Genomic DNA, 23489 nt, shown 5'->3' with positions numbered 1-23489 from the left:
CAGCAGGCAACTGCAGAAAAAAGGAGAGATACCTATTCCTGGGGTGGGAGGTTGTCCTCACATATGAGGCAGGGAGGTTTTCTCTTCTGACCTTCATGAGTTCTTGATCTACCCCCTCTGCAGCATACCTTTCTGAACTCAGCAGGCTGACTATCTGCAGGGTTGTTTCCACCACTTGGCTCTCCATCAGGCTTTTATTCAAGGCAGGGATACCCTATTGCTGACTTTCAAAATGTGTTTTATAGCTTTGTGTTTTAAATCAAAACGGAAAATGAGACTTATTTTAAAGAGGTGTAACCCTGAAGGATGCCAGGGGTTTGCTGATGGGGTGTGTGAGATACCACCCGTTCCCTTTGATCCTACTCCCCTCTCTGAAAATCACACAGAGAGGGCAGAGCTTCAGCAGTACTTGTCTCAGGAGGGTAAGGAGGAAGGCAGAGAGGGCAGGTCTGTATATTCAGATTATATATTTACAGTTTGCAGAGGATTATTGTTCTCTTTTGAGTTATATTCAGATACAGTGTCGGTTCTTAACCTCTGCCTCAGGTCCAAGCCTACCATGACCTGACACTGGGATAACATGAGGGTTGTTTTGTCCTTGCCTCCCTAATCAATTTTGGGAGATCTATTACAATTAGTAAAGAACAGATGCTGTCTGGCAGGGAAGGACCTAGGGGAAGAAAGGTAACTTAGGCAGAGCTTTAAGTCCAAGCCAGCACCGCAGCACCATCACATCAGTGCTTCAGACCAATGAGTTCAGATCAGTACTTCAGACTTGTTATCCCACCTTAGCAGTGTGTTGGACCATGCTCGTTCGCTACATCCCTAATTGTAAATTTAATATTACTGAGAGCTGGGCTTGGATCGGGGGGAGAGGCCCCCAGTGTAGTTTTGACCCAGGGCAACCAGCACTCCCCAGACAATGCAGAGCCACCGTTCCCAGAAGTGAGTCCAGATGTGATCCCTCTCCTCTGGGGAGAGGCTGTGCGAATTTACAGGTACAGGCACACTGGAATCATGCCAGTTGGTATTAGGGCTACAGAATGGGCTCTGTCAGTATTTACATTCCTCGTATAGACCTACCCACTGCATGTCATGTTGCTGCTGCTCTTTTTTTGGTTCAGAAAAGCTAGCCATGGAAATGACTTAGCCTGTCAGGAACTTTCCTTAGATGCAATTTGTAAAGGTTACACCGTCCGCTCCAGTTTTGCAGACTTACAGACAAGGTACTTGCTGAAAAGGCAAATGGCTGTGTTTTCCAAAGTGCTTATGTTGCTTCACGTACGGTGACTCAGAACAGTTATCACAAGGTATTTAACGTCCTGACTTGTTGTGCTTTACCTGTCCCATGGTAACTGCTGAAGACTGTAGAGTGTCTTGCTTCATGACTGACCACTATTTTTTTTAAAATAAGTTCAAGGTCCCTTGTGTCTATGTCCTCTTCAGCATGTTCTCTGGAGTCTCTGGCACATTATAAATCTTCTTTTTTATCCCTTGTCATAGTTTCTTCATGTAGCTCCCTTTCAACCTAAGTTTGGTATGAAGACTTAGGAGTCGAAGTCACCACTGAAAATAGGAGCTGCGATACTCAGTGATCTATCAAATGTTACTCGGTCTTAAATATCACTGAAGTGCAGTGCTTGCTAAAAGTATAACTATAAAAGGTGTTTAGGAAAATAATGCACATATTCAGGTGTTGTTTCTTACGTTTCTCTCTCCTCTTAATTTCAACAGGGCCTTCTTATTCACCAGTAAAGACCAACAGTGTTTAACACTGGCTGAGAACACCAAAACAGCAATGATATTCAGAAGAACAAACGCAATTCTTTATGAAAAAAGAAGTATGTCTATGCCTATGTCTTTTTTATACTATTTCACTGAGATATGCTTTCCAGTGGGACTCACATAACCCTATTGTAAACGGGGGCTAAGCCTTCACTGGGTTAGGTGAAGTGGGAAGGTTAGCCCTTACCTAACCCCTAGGGTTTTGCCATATTGCTTGTACAGCTGTGGTACTGATTTTTTTTCCTAGATTAGTGCTCCAGAATCTTTCCTGCTCCCTAAATCCTAGGGTCCACAAGGCAGAAAAGAGTACTGTTTCTTGGGGAATGCAGAAGGTGCTGGGAGTAATGGAATTGCTTAAGGGTCCCTTCTCTCTTCTTTTAACCCAGCCAATAACCTACGGGTGCATCTTCCCTGTCTTTGCTGAGGGTACTTGGAAGAGCTATTTGTGCTGGCAATGGTTCGTGAGACAGACCTTTGCCCACTGGAAAACTGGTGGAAACTACCAAATAATTTAATTTGTATCACTAAAGAAAATTCACAGTTTGCTTGGGTGGGACCCAAATCAACTTTCTTCTAGTTGCACGTGTTGTCAGAAGCATTAGAGTGCTAACTATGCTTCAGATAAAAATGATCTATGTTTATAGTATTTGTATATTGCTATATGATGTTTGTACAGTTCAGTTAATGAATTTGGTGAAACTTTTATCCTAACCTATACAATTAATTGACATGGTGAATGTATTCTCCTCTTGTACTTTTGTATTTGCGATCAGTTTTGTCATAGACGAGGATTATGAGACTTAAGTGTATTTGATCTCCTATTCTTTCTGAAAATAAGAAATCTGTCTTTAAGAAATGGCAATTATCAAATTTTTTATCATCTCTTTTAAAAATCTATCACCTTATGCAAGATGCAGACAATTGGGTTTTAAGACTCTTTTTGAAATACATAATCAAGAACTAAGCTCTTGCTATATACAGGGAAGAAGGAATGAGTTTTATTTTTAATGTAATGTAAGTTTCATTGTGTTGTTCTCTGACTTTAGTAATACACAAGGGAGAAAAGATCTCCCTTCTGATCATTCAGACATGTAAGATAATGTGGTAAACTTTGACTGGAATTACTACTGTTCTGTGTTAAATGACTTCATTAACATTGCCTTTCACTATTTGCTGATTTGTAACTTTTTAAAAAACGTTAATGCCGTTGACAATATTCAGAAATTGGAAACCATGATATCTACCAAGAAGCTGGTCTCCTTCAACAAAGAAAGGTACATGAAGAGGAAAAAAAGAACAAGGTTCTCAGCTGCTGCAAATCATGCAGTGGTTTCAATAGGCCAATTTCTAACCAAAAGTCAAGAATCACAGTAACTAGACTGTAAATACTAATGACCTCCAGAAAACTGCATCCTTACTCCTCTGTTGACCCACAAAGACTTGTAGGATAAGATAATGCTATGTGTATAGCACCTGTAAGAAGATTTTAGGCAGTCGTTCAATAGCTCTATCTGGATTGTGCTGAGCATCCAAATGAGATTTTATTCAGACATTGTGGATATGCACTGGACCACATCGCCCAGAGAGGCTGTGGAGCCTTTGCCCTTGAAAGTATTGACTGGTTAAAAATCTGGGTGGCCTCATCCTGCTCAGAAGCTGGCCATGCTTTTTATGGGGGTTTGGACCAAAGACCACTGAGGGTCCTTTTCAGCTTGATATTTTCTGAAGCCTACAGCCAGTTGCCTCTTTTGTATGTATATAACTGATAGGTAATTTAGTATTTTGAGCATAAGATGTTTTTATTATATCCAGAAGCTGGTGGGAATTTCCCCGAATCATGATTAAGTAATACTAAGAAATCTTCTGCAGTTCCTATTGTAGAAGGAAAACTGAATGGATCAATTGACAAGTAACAAATTTTAAAGAAATACTGAACAAATAACTTACATGTAAATAATCTGTACTTTGCTTCAGTACTGTGATCAGGAGCTAGACTGTGATTCTGGTTTATTTTTGAGACATCCCTTGGATTCACTGAGGTTAGAACCTGGATGGCAGTCCTGCAATGTTCTTGAAAAACAGAACCTCATCAGTAAAGGTGTGAAAAACTGTAGTTTTACATAAATGAAATGTCCAAAAATTGCACATCTACTCACAGAGAAAAAAAAGATGGACCAAGGTATCATGAACAAGAAAAACGTAGCCTACTGTGTATATGTCAGACGGTTTCTCTGTCGCTTATCTCTTTATATGCAGAGGGTCTCAAATAATTATGTGTCCATTCTAATGATATCATCAGTTTAATCTATTGTTACACAACAGAAGGGAAAATGTAGCTTTTACCTAGGCAGATCACATCACTGTCTCCAGCAGCTGCTGCTGTCCTGATACCTGAAGGAAATTCCTTTCACATATGCAGATGCTTTTGGAATACTATTGCTGAAACCAGCATTTTTTTTTCAGCTGAAGCAATTACTCGATGGGACCTAATTGCTCTTTATCATTGCGTTCAAAGAAAAAGATGACAATTGGTATAAAAGTCACGATTTTAAAAATATTTTTTTCTGTGGCATGTACTATAAAAGAGAACGTTAACATTCTCTGCCTTATAGAAAAAGTAATAAGAATTAAAGTTAGCATTTGGGAATTGTTATCCACATACCTATTTGTAAATAGTTAACCCAAGGGACATGGGTTCAGTCTGGGGATCAAAGTTATTTGTCATCAGACAGAAAAAAACCTAAAGGTTATATAAACGGTCAAAAGTTTATGCAAACAAAAAGAGTCAGCGCTTGACTGATTCAATGTTCAGTTATTGAGGTTTTTAATGTTAATTTATTGCAAAATTGTTTGAGGGATCCAAACGGCTTCCAGCTTAGTTTCTAGGGTAAACTTGCCCATATATATACATTGAAATAAAGACATGCCAAAAGGCACATCTTTAAATCCAGATCTAAACTATTTATCAGTCCACAGAAGAGCTGGACCTTATTTCAGATTCAAATAGCAGTTCTTTTCACTTTTGACAAGACAGATCTGTGTAAAATGGCATTATTTTCTCCAGATCTATGTTAATCTTCTGCTTGTATGTCAGCTTTGGTATAACTTTGATGCTGCAAAAAGCTGATGCAAAGCTGGGTCTCCACAAATACCTGATCTGGATGCTATTTAAAGATATTGAGACAAGCCAGGTCACACCCTAAAAGACAGATTGCTTCATTGCAGATAGAGAGGAGGAACTGTTTGATGAAATATGCCCTATGCACAGAGAAATGTTAAATGGGTTTCCTGCTTAGTTTTCCAAGCCAGAGGACATGTTGCCTGACAGAGACTATCCCCACAGCGCAGATATAGAAGCTCTGAGGGAATGTGCTAAGATCTGAGTTTCTTCAGCTGTGCCTTGGCAGAGCTGCCCCTTGTGAGCCTGCTCTCCCCTGGCAGTCACCAGCTCTTCACTGGGAGAGGTGGCTGTTCGGTCCTCCCAGGGAAATCTTAAAGGCTGCAATGGGGTTATGGTTGCTCCTTCCTCCTGGGAAAAAAATGACAACATTGAGATTTCAGTTCTCATTTAATTTAATGATTAATAATTTGAAACAATTCAATGTTTTCAAGGCTACTGATACAAACCCCAGGCTTATTCAGCATTAAAATTGCCCTTGACTTATATAAAGACAGGATTTCATTGCCAATTCTTTCACTCCTTCTTTTTCTTTTTTTCATGAAGGTACTATGAAGTTGCAAAACCTAAGAGTACTAAAGCATGTATAATATGCACCTTCACCCAACTATCCATTTTATCTTGTAGAACAGAGAGTCATTGTCTTAACATATCATGATTTAGTCAAATCTCATTTGTAATACAGTAAACCATAATGAAACAATGTCATCTGCATTTATATGAACTTAAAAAAAATTGCTTATTTAAACTGGTAAAATGCTTTGTGTATTCATCTGTGATTCTGTCCTGTTATCTTCAGCTGAATTCAGGCGGGTGTCTTCTAAGGTTTGATTTTAATTACTGTGCATAACTATAATAACATCATAGGCAGTAATGAAAAGAAAATATGTTTCTATCTCGTTATAGTGCATATTTAAATGTTAAAAGCTTATTTTATTGTATGTTTACTATAGTATGTTCTCAAAAGAACCAGGTTGTGTTACACTTAAATAAGGATATCTGGAATTCTGGCTTGGAAGTTTTATCTTCCACATAAATTTTTCAATGCTAATTAATTCAATTTAGACATCAGATAATGAATTGGTTTTTACAATATGAGCTGTCTATTTTTGATGGCATAAGGAAGTAAAAATATGACCAAATGTATTTAAATGTATTAGCATGAAAAAGGATTTTGTATATGCTAAAATCCAATGGACATGTCATGATACTGATTAACTAAGTGCATATCTTTTCAGTTTATCTTCTAGAATGCAAGCAGGGAAAAGGGGTCGATTACAGAGGAACAGAAGCCAAAACGCAGAAAGGTGTGCCATGCCAGAAGTGGGTTGATAATGTCCCCCATAAACCAAAGTAAGGCCTTTTCGTATATGTTTATATGTTTTTCTGAAATTTTGCTAAGCCATTTATATGTGCTAAGTAGTCTTATAAGCAATTTTTTGGTGTTGAAAGTCTTCTTATAAAATATTTTTCTACACTTACCTGGAATAAGATAATTCTCCAATCTGAGTTTTAACTCGGAGACCTGAAATTAGGGCTACATGATCAATAGGGACATGTCAGCCTTGGCAGTTGCATTTAAATTCTGTCGCCCTTACATAAGCAAAACACTCAACAGGGAAGCACCTGGTCCTCTTGAAATAAGACTTTTCCATTAATCTCACCAGGGCAAGAATTTCTCTTGGCTAAAGCTGTAAAATGTGGCAGATGAGATGCATAATTTTATGAGGTGCATGATTTTATCAGTGAATCCCTAGGCAATTAACAGGACAGTATTTCTTGTATTTAATGAAAAACACCCAACTGGGTTTATTTAGTAACCTCCTACTGAGATGGCATAACATTCAGCTTACAGGGAACTCTCATTTCAGCAAATATCTTCTCATTACATCTCCCAGGGAACATGTCCCAGAGGAGACTTTTCTCTACATGCTAAAAAGTACCTTGGCTGAGCAAAAATTACTGGAAACCGAACAGCTGAAGTAAATGCAAGTATTAAAGACATGAATGGCCTTAGAGGCGCCATATTTCTTGAAGCCTATAGCTATGGCACTTCTAACGCCTCAGCAATGGCACACAGTAGCAATTAGGAGACTTCTAATGAACGACATCTACAAAAAGGTCCTCAGATAAAGATTTCATTTTTAGAGTCCTCAGCTGAACAATTGGGACATTTTCATTGTTCTCTAACCCCATTTAAATTCTGTTCCAGGTACACACCTGAAAAACATCCCGATGCAGGACTGGAAGAAAACTACTGCAGAAATCCTGATAATGATGCAAAGGGACCCTGGTGTTACACAACAGATCCTGCTACTAGATTTGATTACTGTAACATCCCAGAGTGTGAAGGTCAGGATACACATACCAATTTCTTTCCCTTTCGGAAGATGTGTTCAAGAATGTGAAGTTATTCGTATACTTTTATTTTTAGCTGAGTATTTGTTCCGAACTCGAATTTAGTTCAACCTAAAACTTTCTAAAGACATTTTCAACACCAACAAGGAAGATATCAAAAGACACCCCAAACACCTATACAAAGTCTTTTTTTTTCCCCAGATAAAAAAAATGGTATATGCGTGTATTCACATATCATAATCCTAGAATTGAACCAAATGACAGTTGCCACTGCAAAAGTCGATAAAACATGGCAGCAAGGCACAGTTTTTCAATTATAGCCTAGTAGTTTTAATTTAGCTCTTTTAAAAATTATAGTCTATAATGTCGGGGGGGATGAATGCTATGAAATGTAATCAGCTCATTGAAGTCATTTTACCAAGAAAAATAAGCTTGCCAAAAAAAGACTGTCCTTCAGTCTTGAGCTCTGATCAGGCTCTTGAGCTTCATGTGGGATGAGTGTTTATGGACCAGTTCCTCAGGGACTTTCTGTGTCTCTTGTCCTCATTCTGCCTTGCTCCTACAGTTGAGTGTATGCACTGCAATGGAGAAAACTACCATGGAGTAGTTGCAACAACGATGTCCGGGCTTGAGTGCCAGCACTGGGACTCCCAGCAACCTTACTTTCACGGATACCCCCCGCAATAGTGAGTCAGACTCTGTGATGGGTAGTCAGGGTGGCCTGAAGACCGCCCTGCCCCAGATCCGCAATAGTGAGTCAGACTCTGTGATGGGTAGTTTATTCTCAAGGATGCTGTGAAGACTGCCCTGCCCCAGACAGGATAATTGTTACAGCCATTAGTGGCATTTTTTAAAAATTATTTTTCTTGTTCAGTTTTCCAGAGAAGGATCTGAAGATGAATTATTGCCGTAATCCTGCTGGTGAACCTTGGCCCTGGTGTTTCACTACCAGACCAACTAAACGCGGGGAATATTGCAACATTCCTCGCTGCAGTGAGTCTGACTTCTAGACTTCTAGACACAAAGACAACTAGACACAAAAACGTCTAGACAGCTTCCGCTCAGGGTGGTGCAAGGAGCTAGAACAAATAGAAGAGGCCCTAAAGATAAAAGAAAGACTAAAAGACTGCTGATTTTTATCTTAAAGAAAAAAAAAGTAACCTTGAAATGAACTTCTGATAGCTCCTTCGAGGGTAGACATTTCTGGCATAGGCATTTCTAATGTTTTTGCTTGGAGCACATCTCCCTTCCTTGATGTGTTTTTCTATGACCAGGCATTTCAGTGATTCTAATGTTTCTTCTGATGTTCCTGTTTTGATGTCAAAAAGTTTCACACTTTCTGAAAATCTTTTGGCTTTTGTTTTGCTCTTCCAATTCAGTTATCCACCTTTTCAGTTTCCCTTTCCCCTAAAGGCCTGCCCTTGCTACGATACTTTTCCTTAGGGCTTCTCACCAGACCTCATCCTTGCTGTCTCTAACTCTCACCAGCTAGAGCACATCTCTTTTATGTCTGCACCTATACCTGTACCTATCACTGATGGGCCCGCCACTTTCACCCCAGTTTTCTTCACAATATTGCCAGTCGCTCACTTTCCAGCTTTGTTCTGATGGGGCTGCTAGCACTTGGTTGTGTTGTATTCTGGCTGCTGTAAAGGCGCAGATGCAAACACCCTTCTGGCGGTCTGACTGTTCGTAAAGATGTTAAAATGGAAGAAAGAAAAGTTAAGATATTTTTAGATCTTTTCTCTATCTTTTGGACTTTTCAAACATTTTGGTCTTCAAGCCTTACCTGCAAAGAAAGGTAAAAAGCCCGCTTAATTATAAAGCTTAGGGTTTGGTTTTGGTTTCGTTGTCTTTGGTTTGGGGTTTGTATTTGGTTTTTTAATATGCCTAGAAGGCACTGCTAAACTTCAGTTCCTTTTTCTGCAATAGCAACACCCCCCCCACCCCCTGCACCAGGGCGTCAGTGTCTATCAGGAAGAGGAGAAGACTATCGAGGCACGATATCTGTCACTGAGTCGGGAAATACCTGCCAGCACTGGAGTTCTCAATCTCCTCACAGACACACTCGCACTCCTGAAAACTACCCCTGCAAGTAAGTGAAACCTCTCCATTATTCAGTGTCAATGCGAAGTACCAAGGCACAGAATACTTCGTTTTTCTTTAACTGTGTTGTAAAATTATTTGGTTACACCAGCATTCATCACCTGCTGGATTCCATCTTTTCAATTTTTTTGCACATTTCTTCTTATTCACTTCTTTGTTCTTGGATACTAGTGCCCCCTCTTCTGACTTTCAAGCTCTGCTTGATTGACTTTTTCCCTCTTCAATTCATCCTTTTACAGCTCGGGTGAAGTAATGTGGAGTAAAAAAGTTACAAACATGCTATTTGCTTGGGGCTAGATTCTTTCACCCTATGTTTCTGCTGTGCTGCTCTTGGCCTCAAAGCACTACATGCCATACAAACTCTTAGTTCATCCGTCATTCAGGCAGGTGTCTGGTTTAGCGCACCCAAAACACCAGTGCATTGCAATTCTTCGTCTAGTAAATGGCATCAATAAATGACCAGCAGAGTTATCCGCCAGTAAATACCACAGTAAATTAGGCAGCAAGGTACATTCCCCTGTTGTTCATAACCTTTACTAGGTTTCCATCAGAGGCTTTTCTTACCAACTTTTCTGTTTCAGGAGCCTAGAGGAAAACTACTGTAGAAATCCTGATGGTGAGAAGATGCCATGGTGTTACACCACCAACAGAACCGCCCGGTGGGAATATTGTAGAATCCCCTCCTGTGATGGGGTGGAGCCAGAGGCCCCTGGTAAGAACAACAGGAGACATCTGGAAGCGAAGGGTGATTGTTTATTCTAAACAATCTTGGGCGACTCTGCTCAGTCATTGCCGTCACTGCTGTCGCTGCACTAACTGCTGTTATCGGCATCACTCTCGGTGTCGCTATGTATCAGCTGAAATCCTGAGCCTGCTGTGGAGCCCAGGCTGGTATGTTCAGTCTGGTGGATAAGTGCAGAAGGTTTTAAATCACCTACTGACCCAGTTCAGGAAAATTGCAGTAACAGAGCTCTTTTCCTTTTGCCGAGTGGTGGTTCCCTCCACCTCTAAATTTTTGAATGGAAAAGCTCCATGGAAAAGTCAATTAGCTTTACATGCCAGCTCCTGAAAAACTGATTCCAAAGCAAAACCTAAGATAATTTAAGAGCACTGAACCAAGACTCCATAAAAATCAATCAAAAGAAAATTCTCCTTACACAAGGCAGGCTTGTTCCACACACGCATCTGTGGCAAAGCCACAGACATTCCCCTACCCTGGAGAAATTTTGATCCATATGTGAACTATTTGGATTGTTAGCTGAAATAAATCCCCATGCATGACAGTAAAATTGATGTACATGTGCTTTTAATCTAGAGCATCATGAAATTTTTACAAACATTTCTGGAAATCCTCCTTTTGATCTACAGTCTGAGAAGGATTCTGTTACAGAGGGTGTGCTGTGGCGGTCACTGAAATGCTCTGGCTCACTCATTTCTGTTGACTCTGTATGCTCATGTATAAATATCAAAGTATTAAAATGCAAGGGACTGGTTTCTGTTATTCACTACAGCTGTTGATGTGCCTGAGCAGGCTCAAATTACTGAGGAGTGCTATCAAGGCAATGGTGTGACTTACCGTGGCACAGCTTCTTTCACTCTCACGGGAAAGAAATGCCAAGCCTGGAGCTCAATGTCACCGCACCGACACAATAAAACGGCAGACCAGTACCCAAACGCGTATGTGTGTTTCCCATTTCCATGTTTCATCGGTCAATGACAATTCATTAATTCAATTTGGTTTGCATCATCTTTACACAACAACGATTTTAAAGCCGGGTAGGGAGTGTACTTGATAAAAATAATCCCTTCCCTTCTTCTTTTTTTAATGTGGAAACATTTTCTGTTAACCTCATCTTGAAACAAACCACAGTTGTCATTACTATGCTTTAGACTAATTAACTCTGTGTTTCTACATTGCTTCTAGAGGAATTAAGAGTTATCATAAATTTTCCCTTATACTGAAATGAACCATTTCTATACATGAGTTTAAGTCTTTCCTTCCTAGCCTGCAGTTCATTAGAGCTTGGGAAAAGGATGGCTTGTTTTCTTATTCCCAATATTTACTATTTATTTATTCAAAAATGCAAAAAAAATATTCTTCTTAAAAGCTATTGATGTATTTGAAAAAGTAAAAAGAATTATATCTTTAATATACATATGTGTATTTACTTATCTGGATTTGTAAATGGCATTCTACTATACACGTTAATCAGTGAATAAGTACTTAGCATATTTATTCTGCGTATGTTTTTTGATTTCTTTATACTGGAAAAAGGATTTCTGTCGCACACTGTACATGATAATTGATATATGCTAATTCCATAGCAGACCTGCTTTCTAAAATGTTCCTTCAAGTTCTCCTCAGAGCAGTGGCATGGATGGGAATGTGATATGCTTACATTTGTAGGGACCTGAAGCAGAATTATTGCAGAAACCCAGATGCCGATAGCCGCCCATGGTGCTACACCACCGACCCCAGTGTGAGATGGGAGTATTGCAACCTGAAGAGGTGTAATGCCCATGCATCAGTGACTTTACCAAAACCTCCTCAGACAACACTGGGACCAGATCCTGGTGAGAATATTTTCCCCTTCCCCCGGAGATGCTCGTAACCAGCAAGCTGTTTCTTATGGAAACCTCATCAAGAATTTAATGAAGATTAAATAGAGGAAACTCTAGATAATTACAGAATTTAATACAATACTGTATCCACTCTCTTAATTTTCTAATCTTTCTTGTAGAATTTTATAGCAGGGTTTCAGTATTTGATTTTAGATTAATACCGCACCTTTTATCAACTACATCTGGCAATACTGGAAACACAAGGGAACAGATGGCTAGTAGTCTCCACGCTACTGTGGGAGGGCGACTAGCAATGACAGCAAATACAGAGGTGATGTCACTTTGCTGGCAAGTGTTCCAAAAAAGTCTTTTCCTGTGCCATGCATTCACATTTCCAGGGCTCCATTTCCCACCACAAGACAGCTGGCTTTTTAAATTCAGTTCAGATGTGATTTTGTTATGCAGTCGATAGAGTGATGCAGCTTGCTTTTTGTTTTTGTTTTTTTTTTTTTTCTATGTTAAAAGGCTAAGAATTTTATCTGAACATGTATTACTGCATTTTACCTACTGTAAAATGTGGCAGTGGACAAATATCAGCGTCCATAAGGAAAAGACTTCATGAGTGCATCGTCTTTGTGATCCTGGATTCTGGAGTCACAGGGGTTCAAATGAATATAAGCTTCTTTGATTTATGACTTTCATGGTCATGAAGAAAATATTTAAAATGCAAGGAAATTAAACTGTGATTGTTAGCCATCATTGACACTAGGTTGTCCTACTTTCCTTCTATACACATTATGTAGGACATGTAAGTCCTAGTAGTATTTCCTCAAATTTATCTCTGCTTCACCACCACCAAGCATGGACGTGGCCCAATAACTCACAGCTAACAATCATTTCCTTTTCCTCTTTCTTCACAGACTGCATTTATGGTAATGGTAAAGATTATCGTGGCACAGTTGCAAAAACTGGAAGGGGCAGGACTTGTCAAGAGTGGAGTTCTCAGAAACCTCATAGCCACGACTATTTCACTCCCATGACTCATCCAGGAGCAGGCCTGGATAAAAATGTAAGCAGCTGTTCATTTAATACTTGCTGTCATTGAGCTTCGTCTATCTTCATGGTCCCTCAACAAGCATTTCATGCCTGGTCTTTGTAAATAAATTTTCCTCCGTTCAGTCCAAGAAGCTGATCATGCTAATTCTTGTTGACATGAGCAGTCTGTACTTCTGTGGGACACACAGATGCCCAGAAGCCTTGTTGAATGCTTCTGCAGCACAGCCAAGGGGCTTCCAATGGGCATTTGTTTCTCCTCACTGCTAAGGACTAACTGGAGTTGGTCTGTGGGCAACATCTCTGCCTCTTCTGTCAGAAAGAGCACCTGGGGTCATAGGTTTCAGTAGTAACAGTGACGGGTGAGATGATGAGGGATCCAATGTCCAGTGCAAGTTCCTTGCTGATGGTTTGCAGCCCCCATCCTCTATTAATTCCCCCGCCAGCCCTCCAGATTCTGCTGCAGCCCATCACACAGGGGTATACATGCATCTGACCCATCCTGTAAGTCATTCTCCAACTCTAACCTTCATCTCCCTAGTCCTAACACATGTACTCATCACTAGTTCTCTAGACAATACTTGCCTGTTTTTTGACAAGCTATGTATGTGATATAAAGAGCTTGTTTGATGGTGCTAGCTTGAATCATTTTTTCTCCAGGTACGCGATTTTAGAGCTTTCTTTAGCCAATCCTCTGATGGCACCACATACCCTGTATTGAATTCCAGCTCAGATTGGTGAAACACCCTCCAGAAAGCTGCCTGCCATAACTTTTTGGTTCTTACATTTGGCAGGGACTCTTGGGGAAGGGAAAAAATATTTTCTCCTTTTTCGTAAGACATGAGATGTATTTCAGAGTAGGGAAGGGAACTAGAAAAATATCTGGTAGCATGCAGTTGTGTGAAGTGTCTGTGCTGAGCAGAGATCAGTCAGTACGTACAGTAAGACCTACAGAGTGATTCAGCTAACCAGGTACCCCACATTGGGGTGAACATTGTACCTCTGCCCCTGGGACCCATAGGAACCACCAAGCTGTGCAAGAGCAGCTTACACAGTACCCACTGGCCCCAGAGTCATGCAACCAGGGTGGGTGTAAAAGACCTCAGGGCTGACCTTACTGCTCCTACTAACCCCAGTGGAAGCAGAAGCAAACAGTTTAGTGCTTTAGAAAACCCTGTCCTGAGTCAAGACCTCCTACTTTTTGAGAGCTCAGAGGTCCAAGCTTGCATTAGTGAAGCTTACTGGCTGAAGACAGTTGAAGAGGTTTAATTTTTATTATCTTTTTCTAAACTCACAGATCAAACAGAAAAATTAAACAGATTTTGACAAAAGCAATCAGAGATCACTTATCAGTAGGGAAGTAAAAAAATGATTTCCCAAATGTAATTTGATTTTGTTTTGAAACATGCATTGGCAGGCTTTTTTGTCCCCTGGTTAATAGCTGGTGTCTTTATTCTTTGTTGCAGTATTGCAGGAATCCCGATGGAGACGTGAATGGACCTTGGTGCTACACAACAGACCCAAGAAAAGCCTGGGAATACTGTGACATTCCCAAGTGCCGTAATTATTCCTTTAAAGACTAGTGTCTCCATTTCCTGTGACATTTTATGACAATTGGAGAACATTCAGTGATTAATCTGAGAGGCCGATCTAAGACAGTGCGATAGCTTCAGATCGGAAATTAAGGCTGTGGGGAAGTGATGCTCAGTATCTGTGTCTGAAGTCTTAAGAAGGGTGCCTATTCCTTGGAAGCCCCAAACCCAGCACAAGATGTAGCTGGAGCCCACTGAAGCTCACGGAGGTTTTACCATGTGTTTCAAAATAAGGCTGGTTTTGCAGAATTTTCCCCTGCTCCTGCCTGGTCACCTGGCATAACTGTGTGTGGCCAGGCTGAAAAATGCTCTTATCCCAGGAAAATTTTGGCAGCCCCTGTTCATGTGGCTCTGGTTCTGTCCTGGATGTAACCCAGATTTTTCCGTCCTCTGATATTGTACCATATCAGATGTCTGAAAAGTGCATCTGGCCCTAAATATTTAACGAAATGCCCTTGTCTTTGTTACTAGTAATCAAGCCATTCGTTACTCTGAATGAGGTGGTGCAACAAAGTGTACAATGATGAAGTTTTACAATATTTTGGTTTAAAGTCCTTTCACGTCCATCAACAACAAAAGCTATGCCAGGAAGAGAGGTCAGTCCCACTCAAAAGAAAGGGGACTTTCTTGCTGTGAGCAGCAGAAAATGTGCTCTGTTCAAAACCCCAAAATGGAGCAAACAAGAAAGATGTTCTGTAACATGCACATTCTCTAACTCTAAAAATATGACTGCATCACAAGTGTTGGGTTGGGACTTTTAGGGGAAAAAATGACATTTTCCCATGGTTATTGTATTCATTTTGAAGATCCAATTTCTTTTTAAAGTTAGTAATTTTTTGTTCAGTTGTTCAGCTAAAGAACAGAGAAAACGTGGCTTTTTCCTTTAATTCCATTAGTATTGTGGATTAATCTGTTGGGCAGCTGAACACCACCCAGCCACTCGCTCACTCCCAGGCATTTTTAAGTGTTCCAGATGAAGGTAATCTAACAAAATATAGGTGGTGCATTGTATATAATTGCCTGCAGAGAACCAAAAGCTGAAGTGACAGATATAACAGGTTCACCTTCTAGTTTTCTGGGTGCAAAATGAATGTATAGCAAATGAGCTAAAGTTCCTCTTAGCGATTTTTTTTTCTTATTTTGTAGCTCCTGCTCAGTATGAGTGTGGAAAAGCCAAGTTCAGACCAAAGCTGTGTGCTCAAAGGATTGTTGCTGGATGTATTTCGCATCCACACTCCTGGCCCTGGCAAATCAGTCTCCGGACAAGGTATGCCCATTCCCCATTACATTAGACTTTACATGCAAGGAAACTTTGCCTCTCATAGGATGTTACGTGGTTGCAGAATTCTAAATTTTATTTTAATTTTAAAATAGCTCAAGGCTATACATTATGTGTGCTAATCTTAAAGAATGTCATTTAGACACCCAAGAATGTTCTGTTTTGTGATAAATACCTATAGAATCAATACAACCACCAATTTCAAAAACATTTTCACTAAAAAGCAGAACGACTTTACATTTTTCACTATACCCTACAGTGGAATCAGTATCCTATGAGTAGAAACAACAGTTTGAAGTATAGCTAGTACAGGTCTTGAACGGTGCTTCCATGTAAGCATTTGATCCTACTGGCAAAGTTATTAGCAAAATTAGGAATCAAGGCCAGTTGCACAGCTTTCTGACTGTGATCAGAGCTAGGTAAAAGCCACAGTCTCTAAAACGGTATACATCACTGCACATAAGGTTTTCTAGTAATAGAAATACTGGTTAAGAACAAAGATCTGGGTGTTTTCATACAAGGCCTTATAAAACAGTCCACACAACACTACTGTCATTGTAAGAAATACTGTTCAAGGAAAGTAAAGCGTTGATTCTTAATGGAAATGTGGAATAATGTCTTTAGTTTGTAAAGGTGTACATGTTAGAAAGATTACCTGATGACCTGCAGTAGAATTAACTTCCCCACCTTAAACCAATGCCCTTTCTGCTCTCTTACAGTTATGGCATACACTTCTGCGGGGGGACTCTGATAGACCCTCAGTGGGTCCTTACTGCTGCTCACTGCCTAGAAAAGTAAGTATCTGTTATAGCTGATGCTAGCATTTTCTTACACTAGATAGAAAATCAGAGGAGAAACAAAACTGACCCAATAACCAACCTGAACTGTCTCTCAGCTCAGCTGGCAAACAGTTGAGAACTGAGCCAAGTCTATTCATCACTCATTAAAGCAGAGTTTTGACTGAAGAAACAAAGCATAACAGTGATAACTTTTGCCAACTTGATTTCATGTGCCATAATAAGAGATTAAGAAATCAAGTTTACACCAAAGCTGGCTTTATTTTTCTGGCTTTGACAGAACGAGGTGCCCAATAACATCATAAGTGGTCTATATCCTGGGTGTGTGTTCATCAGCTCACCATGTGCAATCCTTTCCAACAGGTCCTCACGGCCATCTGCATATAAAGTATACCTTGGATTACACAGAGAAAGAGCATCAGAAGCATCAGTGCAAAAACGAGATGTTGAGAGATTGTTCAAGGAGCCACGTGGGGTGGACATTGCTCTGCTAAAACTGAGCAGGTACCCTTTTACCTGAAGCGTTCCTTTGTTCTGATGGGGCAAGTTGACTAAATAGTGGCTGCTGGTGTCACAGAAATGTGTGTTTCCATGCACGCTGTGTTCAATGAGCAATTTAAGATCCTCTCTTTCTTCCCTTTCTGCAGAACCTCCAGTGGATACCAAGGTGATTCAGCTGCAGGGCTTCAGAAAGGGAAGGGGCTGCCTTGGGAGGGGAAAGGAGGGCTAGGGACAGTTACCCCGGCTGGCAATGCAGCTGGGTGCAGCTGCTGGGAGGTGAGGCAGTGGCAGCAGGGTAAGAGGAGGTAATGCCTAGAGGAGCTTTTAGTCCGTGTTTCTACATGCTTCTACCTTGATACGGTCATGAGGGTGGAAAGCTGCAATATTAGCCTGATGTCACCCCATACCGCTTCCATGCTGTGGTGGGGAGATTTCTTCCTTGAGCCGGTCTGTCCAGTGTGCAGGCAAACAGGATGCACGTGTGATGCAATACCCATGGCTTTTCTTGCACCTGCTTCCATTCATCCGACACTCTCACCAAGGCACTGTGCAATCAAAAGGAACACGTCCGCACAGCTGCAAGCAGATGTGAACATACGGTGCTTGTGCTTTGACTTCCCTGGCTGCAAAGCAGGTCCAGAACAGATGCAGGGTCAGCACAATTAATGTGGCTTCTTCATTGAGCCTAGCCTGCACCCAAAGGCAAGTCGAACTGACTTGGGTTCTGCTGCGTGCTAAGTGTCCTGTCTGAAAGTGATTTATAAATAGTCAGACCAGATGCAGACAGAGCAATCTAACACCTATGTGTGAAATGCCACTAATTCATGCCCCTAAGTAGCTTTGTAATTAGGTTTTGTTGGCTATGCATTAGCCTAAGTCAAAACATTCTCTTGGATTTATATAAGTAATTTTAGTATCGAAAGCCTCTAACTGTTCTCCGTTTCAGATCTTTTCCTTTTGTGTAACACATTCTGAGGGATTAGAGCCTAAAACAAAAGTGGCTTTGCACATCAGAAAAACCCTTTACCTGAAGCTCCGGGTTTCAAAGAAAACGGGCTGACTGTATATAAAATCTTTTGAGAAACCTGGAGGTGGTACCAGGGATAAATGCGCTGATGATTGTTCCTGTATGAGTCTCTTGTTTGTTTCTTTCAGCCCAGCAATCATCAATAATCATGTTATCCCAGTTTGTCTGCCAAAAGAAAATGTTGTATTAGGAGGAAGAGAGGAGTGCTATGTGACGGGCTGGGGGGATACAAAAGGTGAGACGGTGCTAACACATCTGAAAGCTCTGTTTGGAGATTGGTATATACTTGTATCCAAAGCATATTCTCTCGCTGCCAAAAACTCCCCACACAAGCTTGCATGCATACCTATTTCATCAAAATTCATCAAGTACTGCCATTCTTTCCACTGTCTCTCTCTGATTTAGATTCTCCTAAATTACTCAGAGCCACGTAAACTGAAACCCCCTAAACCGATACAAAGAGGAGACTCAGACCTAAGGAGCTGTTAGCTCCTGTCGCATAGTCCACTCTGCTTTTACCCAAAGTGAGCTCTTATGCAGTCAGAAGGATTTTTCTAGATTTAGGCTATTTCTTAATCACACAAAGGTGAGTTTGCTCATCGTCTTGAATGATTTTTTCTCTCCACCAGTCTGGATCAGAAGATCGCACACAAGTATAACCCATATTCAAAACCTCCCACTCTGTCTTGGATGAGAAGGCCATCAGTACCTTCTCTGCCTCCTCGCTTCTGCCCATCATGCCATTTTCAACTGTTTGTTTCCTACCTCCTTTCTTCTGCAGAGAAGAAAACTCAGATACAGAGAAATAAAATGTCTTGGGAGTGGATGCCCCAGATATCAGTGGCTACTGGATCCATATAAATGTACTGTGGGAGCAGGAAGGTCACTCAGTGCAGCGTGGATTTTGATGGGTTGTAGAGGGTGATTAAGTACCGTGACACTGATTTTGGTATCACTTCATGTCGTGCATGGAAAGTATATGCATAATGCATAATCACTATGCTTATTTTACTGCTTATCTGTACCTCGATCTTTGTTTTGTGAAGATGTTCATTTACCTTTGTTATTTACTGTGTTTTGGTTTTATTTTTATTTGCAAAGGAACTGGTGGTGATGGCTACTTAAAGGAAACTGGTTTCCCTGTAATCGAGAACAAAATATGCAACCGCCCTGAATTTTTGAATGGTAGAGTCAAAAACCACGAGCTCTGTGCTGGGAATATTCATGGTGGCACAGACAGCTGTCAGGTAAGGAAGTCTATGAGTATCAGAGTTCATTGTAAGCACATTCAAATCAAACAGTGCTTCGCTTCCTGGGCTTCAGAGGCTCAGAATTGGCCTTGAGATGTTGCCACACCACATGGTGTGGCACACGAATTCTGCTCTTCCCTTGCTCCCTTGCCTGCTGCTAGGAAGTGGTGCAGGTAATTTTTCAGGTAAGCCTGAACCACAAAGCACATTGCAATACACAGCTGGCCGAGCCAGGTGTATGGAAACCAACTTAGAATGACTAAGGGTCTGGGAGTTTTTTCCCAGACCACTTTGCTTGCCTCAGCTAGACTAACTCCAATGTCCTAGCTCAGTTAACAACCTGAGACATCTCAGTTAGCAGGCAAGGAAAAATGCAGCGGAGTCTGCCATGCAGAACTACTCATTTCCAAGTGTCAGTGCCAGTGCCTGTGAAAACCACACTGGGTGAAGCAAAATGCATGCTGGACTTCCCTTTTGCTGAAAAGGAAGAATATGGTTGGCAACAGCTCATCTCACAAGTGTGGTATGAAAGCTTTCTCCAGAAGTCTAGGTTTTGAAATTGAGTTCTTCGGTTTCTTTAAATACACAAAAGGGCTCAGAAAAGCTTAGCATACTGAATCAGGACGGAAACTTTCCTCCCTGAAAAGCTAGAGATGACTCTGTAAAGAAGTGTGAAAACAGCAAACCACCTGCCCCAGCCAGCAGGTCAACTCCATTGCCAACACAGCACAGATAGTCTATGCACAAGCACTGTGATGGGCAAGCAGGCTGTTGATGGGTGTGAACTCATGTCTTAAGACACACGACTTGAATGCATGCACTCACTTGGTCTTGGATCATCTAGTAACAACAGAAAGCTGTAAAGACCTTAGAGAAGAGACAGAGAGAAGCAGCACAGTTTCAGTTACTAAGGGCAATCAGATTCCTTCTCACCAAATCACCTCACTTCAGTAATAAATGTAACACTTGGATAATGGGAAGAGATGACTTTACAACAGCGTTCACAACATGCATAAAGAACTCTTTGCTGGCTAGAGCCCCAGTGTTTTCCTAAAACTTGGTGTGCTCCTCACACGTGAGAGGTACTTCTGTTTCTGTGCCTCCTGTGAGAAGGCCACTCTTGCACGTGGGGCTGTCTGTGAAGGAATCATCCTGTTCTTTCTCTGTCTAGGGGGACAGTGGAGGACCTCTAGTCTGTCTGGACCAAGATAAATTTGTGCAACATGGAGTCACCTCTTGGGGTCTTGGCTGTGCCCAAGCCATGAAACCTGGTGTTTACGTTCGAGTTTCCAATTATATTCCTTGGATTAAGAGTATAATGGAAAACAACTGATCCTGGGTATGGACTGCCCTCTCCTGGAAAGCAGTATGCACGTTAGAAATACAAGATTCCAAGTGCAATATTAAAGCTACAATCATTCTTAAGAAAGTAAAATAAATATGATCATCCATTTTAAATTGCTATAAATTAACAGCTCTTGCCAAGAAACCCAAGTGATGGTGTGTTACCCTCTTTCTATATGTTCTGGGGTTTGCTATGTTTGACAATAGACTTACTCACCTCTGAAATATGTGTCAAAAATCTCAACCTCAACTGTAACTGGACATCTGCATTTCAATCTTATATTAGGCTCTACAATGACTTTTTCTTTTAAGGTTGACTTTCCTAAGATGTTGTGCTTCCAACAGATGAAGAAAGGAGAATACTTCTTATTTTACATGAGTTGGCTGAGCCTCTTACAAATTTAATGATACAAACCAAAGAAGAATCTCACTATATATGTCTTACATGCATGTGAAGTTTTATTTGATATGTCCGATAGTATTAAATATACAGGATAAAAAAAAAAAAAGCAGCAACATTTGGTTTGTATTTTCATATTTTTTATTGACATGGAAATCTGTGTGTCAGCAAAAGTACAAATATTGCATCAGAGATATAAAACAGTGGATAAAAATAGCCTCAACCTAAAGTTAGTCCATAATGAAGACAGACAAATGACTGTCAATCATTACAGCAAGTAATGGCAATGTGTTTAACGTATTATAAAATGTTGTTGTCCATAGTACCCATCCACTTTCATTATATAACTTTATCTTGCTATATAAATGTTACATGTACATATTTCTTCTCTGAAAGAAATTGATGTACACATGCCTGTGGTTGTTGGAAGTGAAAGCTTAGACCTTTAGAGATGCTTTCTAGGGAAAGCTTGGCTCACACGCGCTGAAGTGAAACACTTGCTAACTATGAACCCCTACGCTCATCCTGCACCCCTTGCGTATCAGCCAGGGAGCACCCCACAGGTGCTTGGGGACCCCTGGCTCTGCCTGGACTCCTCCCTGCGTCCCAAGGGTGTGCTGAGTGTACCCCAAGTAACACAGATACTTCCTGGGCTGGGATTTGTCTTTCCCACTTTCTGTAGTGCAGAGGTCCACACCCAGACATGTCAAGCTGCATGTTATGCAATTTAAATTGTCTTTCTATTTTTTGTGTGCATGTATATACAAAAAGGATGGGTTGCATTCTAGGATTTCTTTTTTTTTTTTTTGTCCTATAAGCTATTGTGCTGGGTTTGGCTGGGATAGAGTTAATTTTCTTCACAGTAACTGGTATGGGGCTGTGGTTTGGGTTTGTGCAGGAAACAGGGCTGATAACCCAGGGATGGTTTTGTTACTGCTGAGCAGGGCTTACACAGAGCCAAGGCCTTTTCTGCTCCTCACCCCACCCCACCAGCGAGGGGCTGGTGGGGCACAAGAAGCTGGGAGGGGGCACAGCCGGGACAGCTGACCCCAACTGACCCCAGGGGTATCCCACACCGTATGACATCATGCTCAGCACATAAAGCTGGGGGAAGAAGAAGGAAGGGGGGGGACGCTCACGTTATGCGTGATGGAGCCCTGCTTTCCTGGGTATGGCTGAGCACCTGCCTGCCCATGGGAAGCAGGGAATGAATCCTTTGTGTTGATTTGCTTGCGTGCTTGGCTTTTGCTTTACCTCTTAAGCTGTCTTCATCTCAACCCAGGAGTTTTCTCACATTTACCCTTCCGATTCTCTCCCCCACCCCCCAGGGAGGGAGTGAGCGAGCGGCTGGGTGGTGCTGAGTTGCCAGCTGGGGTTAAAAAACGACAGTACTTTTTGTCACCCAACTTGGGTCTCAAAGGGTTTGAGATAACAACAGGTTTGCTTGGAATGTGCTAGATCAAATTTATAGCTGTTATTGCTGTTAAGCTATTAATCAGCAGGCTTCTGCCCTCACCATGGGGGTTGCTTGCCTTACCGCACATTAGAGTCTAGTTCTCATTAGTGGCTGCGTTTTGCTTTCGCTGCTTGCTGTACTGCTTATCACCTTACTTGGCTGGGCCTGGGAACATTCAGATAACAGCCATGGCCATGCACCTGGGCTGGCAGATGGCCAGGGCATTGCTGCTGTTTCTGTGCTGCTGTATTGGACAGGCTGGAACTCCAGTATGAACTAAAGTCGAAGGGACTGTGACCTGGGGATGAGTCCAGACAGGAGCAAGACACCCTGAAGCATCTGTGGCCACGGTTGTGTTTGTGCCACAGCAGGTATACCTCTGAAGGGATTGTGGCCCAAGGATAAGTCCACGCTGGAGAAGGTACACCTCAAAGCATCTCTGGCTGTGGATGAGTCCATGCTGCAGCAGGTACACCTTGAAGCATCTGTGATTTTGCATGAAGTCATGCTAGAGCACCTCAAAGTGAGTGGCCATGGATAATACCCCAACAAAGGAGGTACACCCCTGGAGGGACAGCAACCGTGGGTGAGGCCATGTTGGTACAGGATTACTTCTGAAGGGACTGTGGCTGTGGGTAAGGCCATGCTGGAGCAGGTCTATCTCTGAAGGCATTGTGGCCTATGGAGAAGGCCACACTGGAACAGGTGCATCTCAAAGCAACTGTGGCTGTGGATAAGTCTATGCCACAGCAGGTATAGCCCTGAAGAGCCTGTGGCTCATAGATAAGGCTCCACTTGGAG

At 41.4% G+C, this 23489-nt stretch overlaps 1 protein-coding gene across 1 annotated transcript in view; it reads left to right on the top strand.

Moving 5' to 3' along the window:
• Positions 1–20821, top strand: part of PLG (plasminogen) — a 25386-nt gene extending 4565 nt beyond the window's left edge. The window contains exons 3-19 of the mRNA XM_009637188.2: positions 1735–1841; positions 6202–6316; positions 7176–7315; positions 7887–8007; positions 8196–8314; positions 9254–9416; positions 10009–10139; positions 10939–11104; positions 11835–12001; positions 12910–13058; positions 14509–14602; positions 15781–15901; positions 16633–16707; positions 17074–17214; positions 18367–18473; positions 19340–19485; positions 20660–20821. Of these exons, the coding sequence (XP_009635483.1) occupies positions 1735–1841; positions 6202–6316; positions 7176–7315; positions 7887–8007; positions 8196–8314; positions 9254–9416; positions 10009–10139; positions 10939–11104; positions 11835–12001; positions 12910–13058; positions 14509–14602; positions 15781–15901; positions 16633–16707; positions 17074–17214; positions 18367–18473; positions 19340–19485; positions 20660–20821 (2224 nt within the window). The remainder of the gene's footprint in view (positions 1–1734; positions 1842–6201; positions 6317–7175; positions 7316–7886; positions 8008–8195; positions 8315–9253; positions 9417–10008; positions 10140–10938; positions 11105–11834; positions 12002–12909; positions 13059–14508; positions 14603–15780; positions 15902–16632; positions 16708–17073; positions 17215–18366; positions 18474–19339; positions 19486–20659) is intronic.
• Positions 20822–23489: the final 2668 nt, after the last annotated feature.

This window comes from Egretta garzetta, unplaced genomic scaffold, assembly GCF_000687185.1.
Source record: "Egretta garzetta isolate BGI_Z169 unplaced genomic scaffold, ASM68718v1 scaffold744, whole genome shotgun sequence".
Classification (NCBI taxonomy): Eukaryota; Metazoa; Chordata; class Aves; order Pelecaniformes; family Ardeidae; genus Egretta; species Egretta garzetta.
This window is presented reverse-complemented; position numbering and strand designations above follow the sequence as displayed.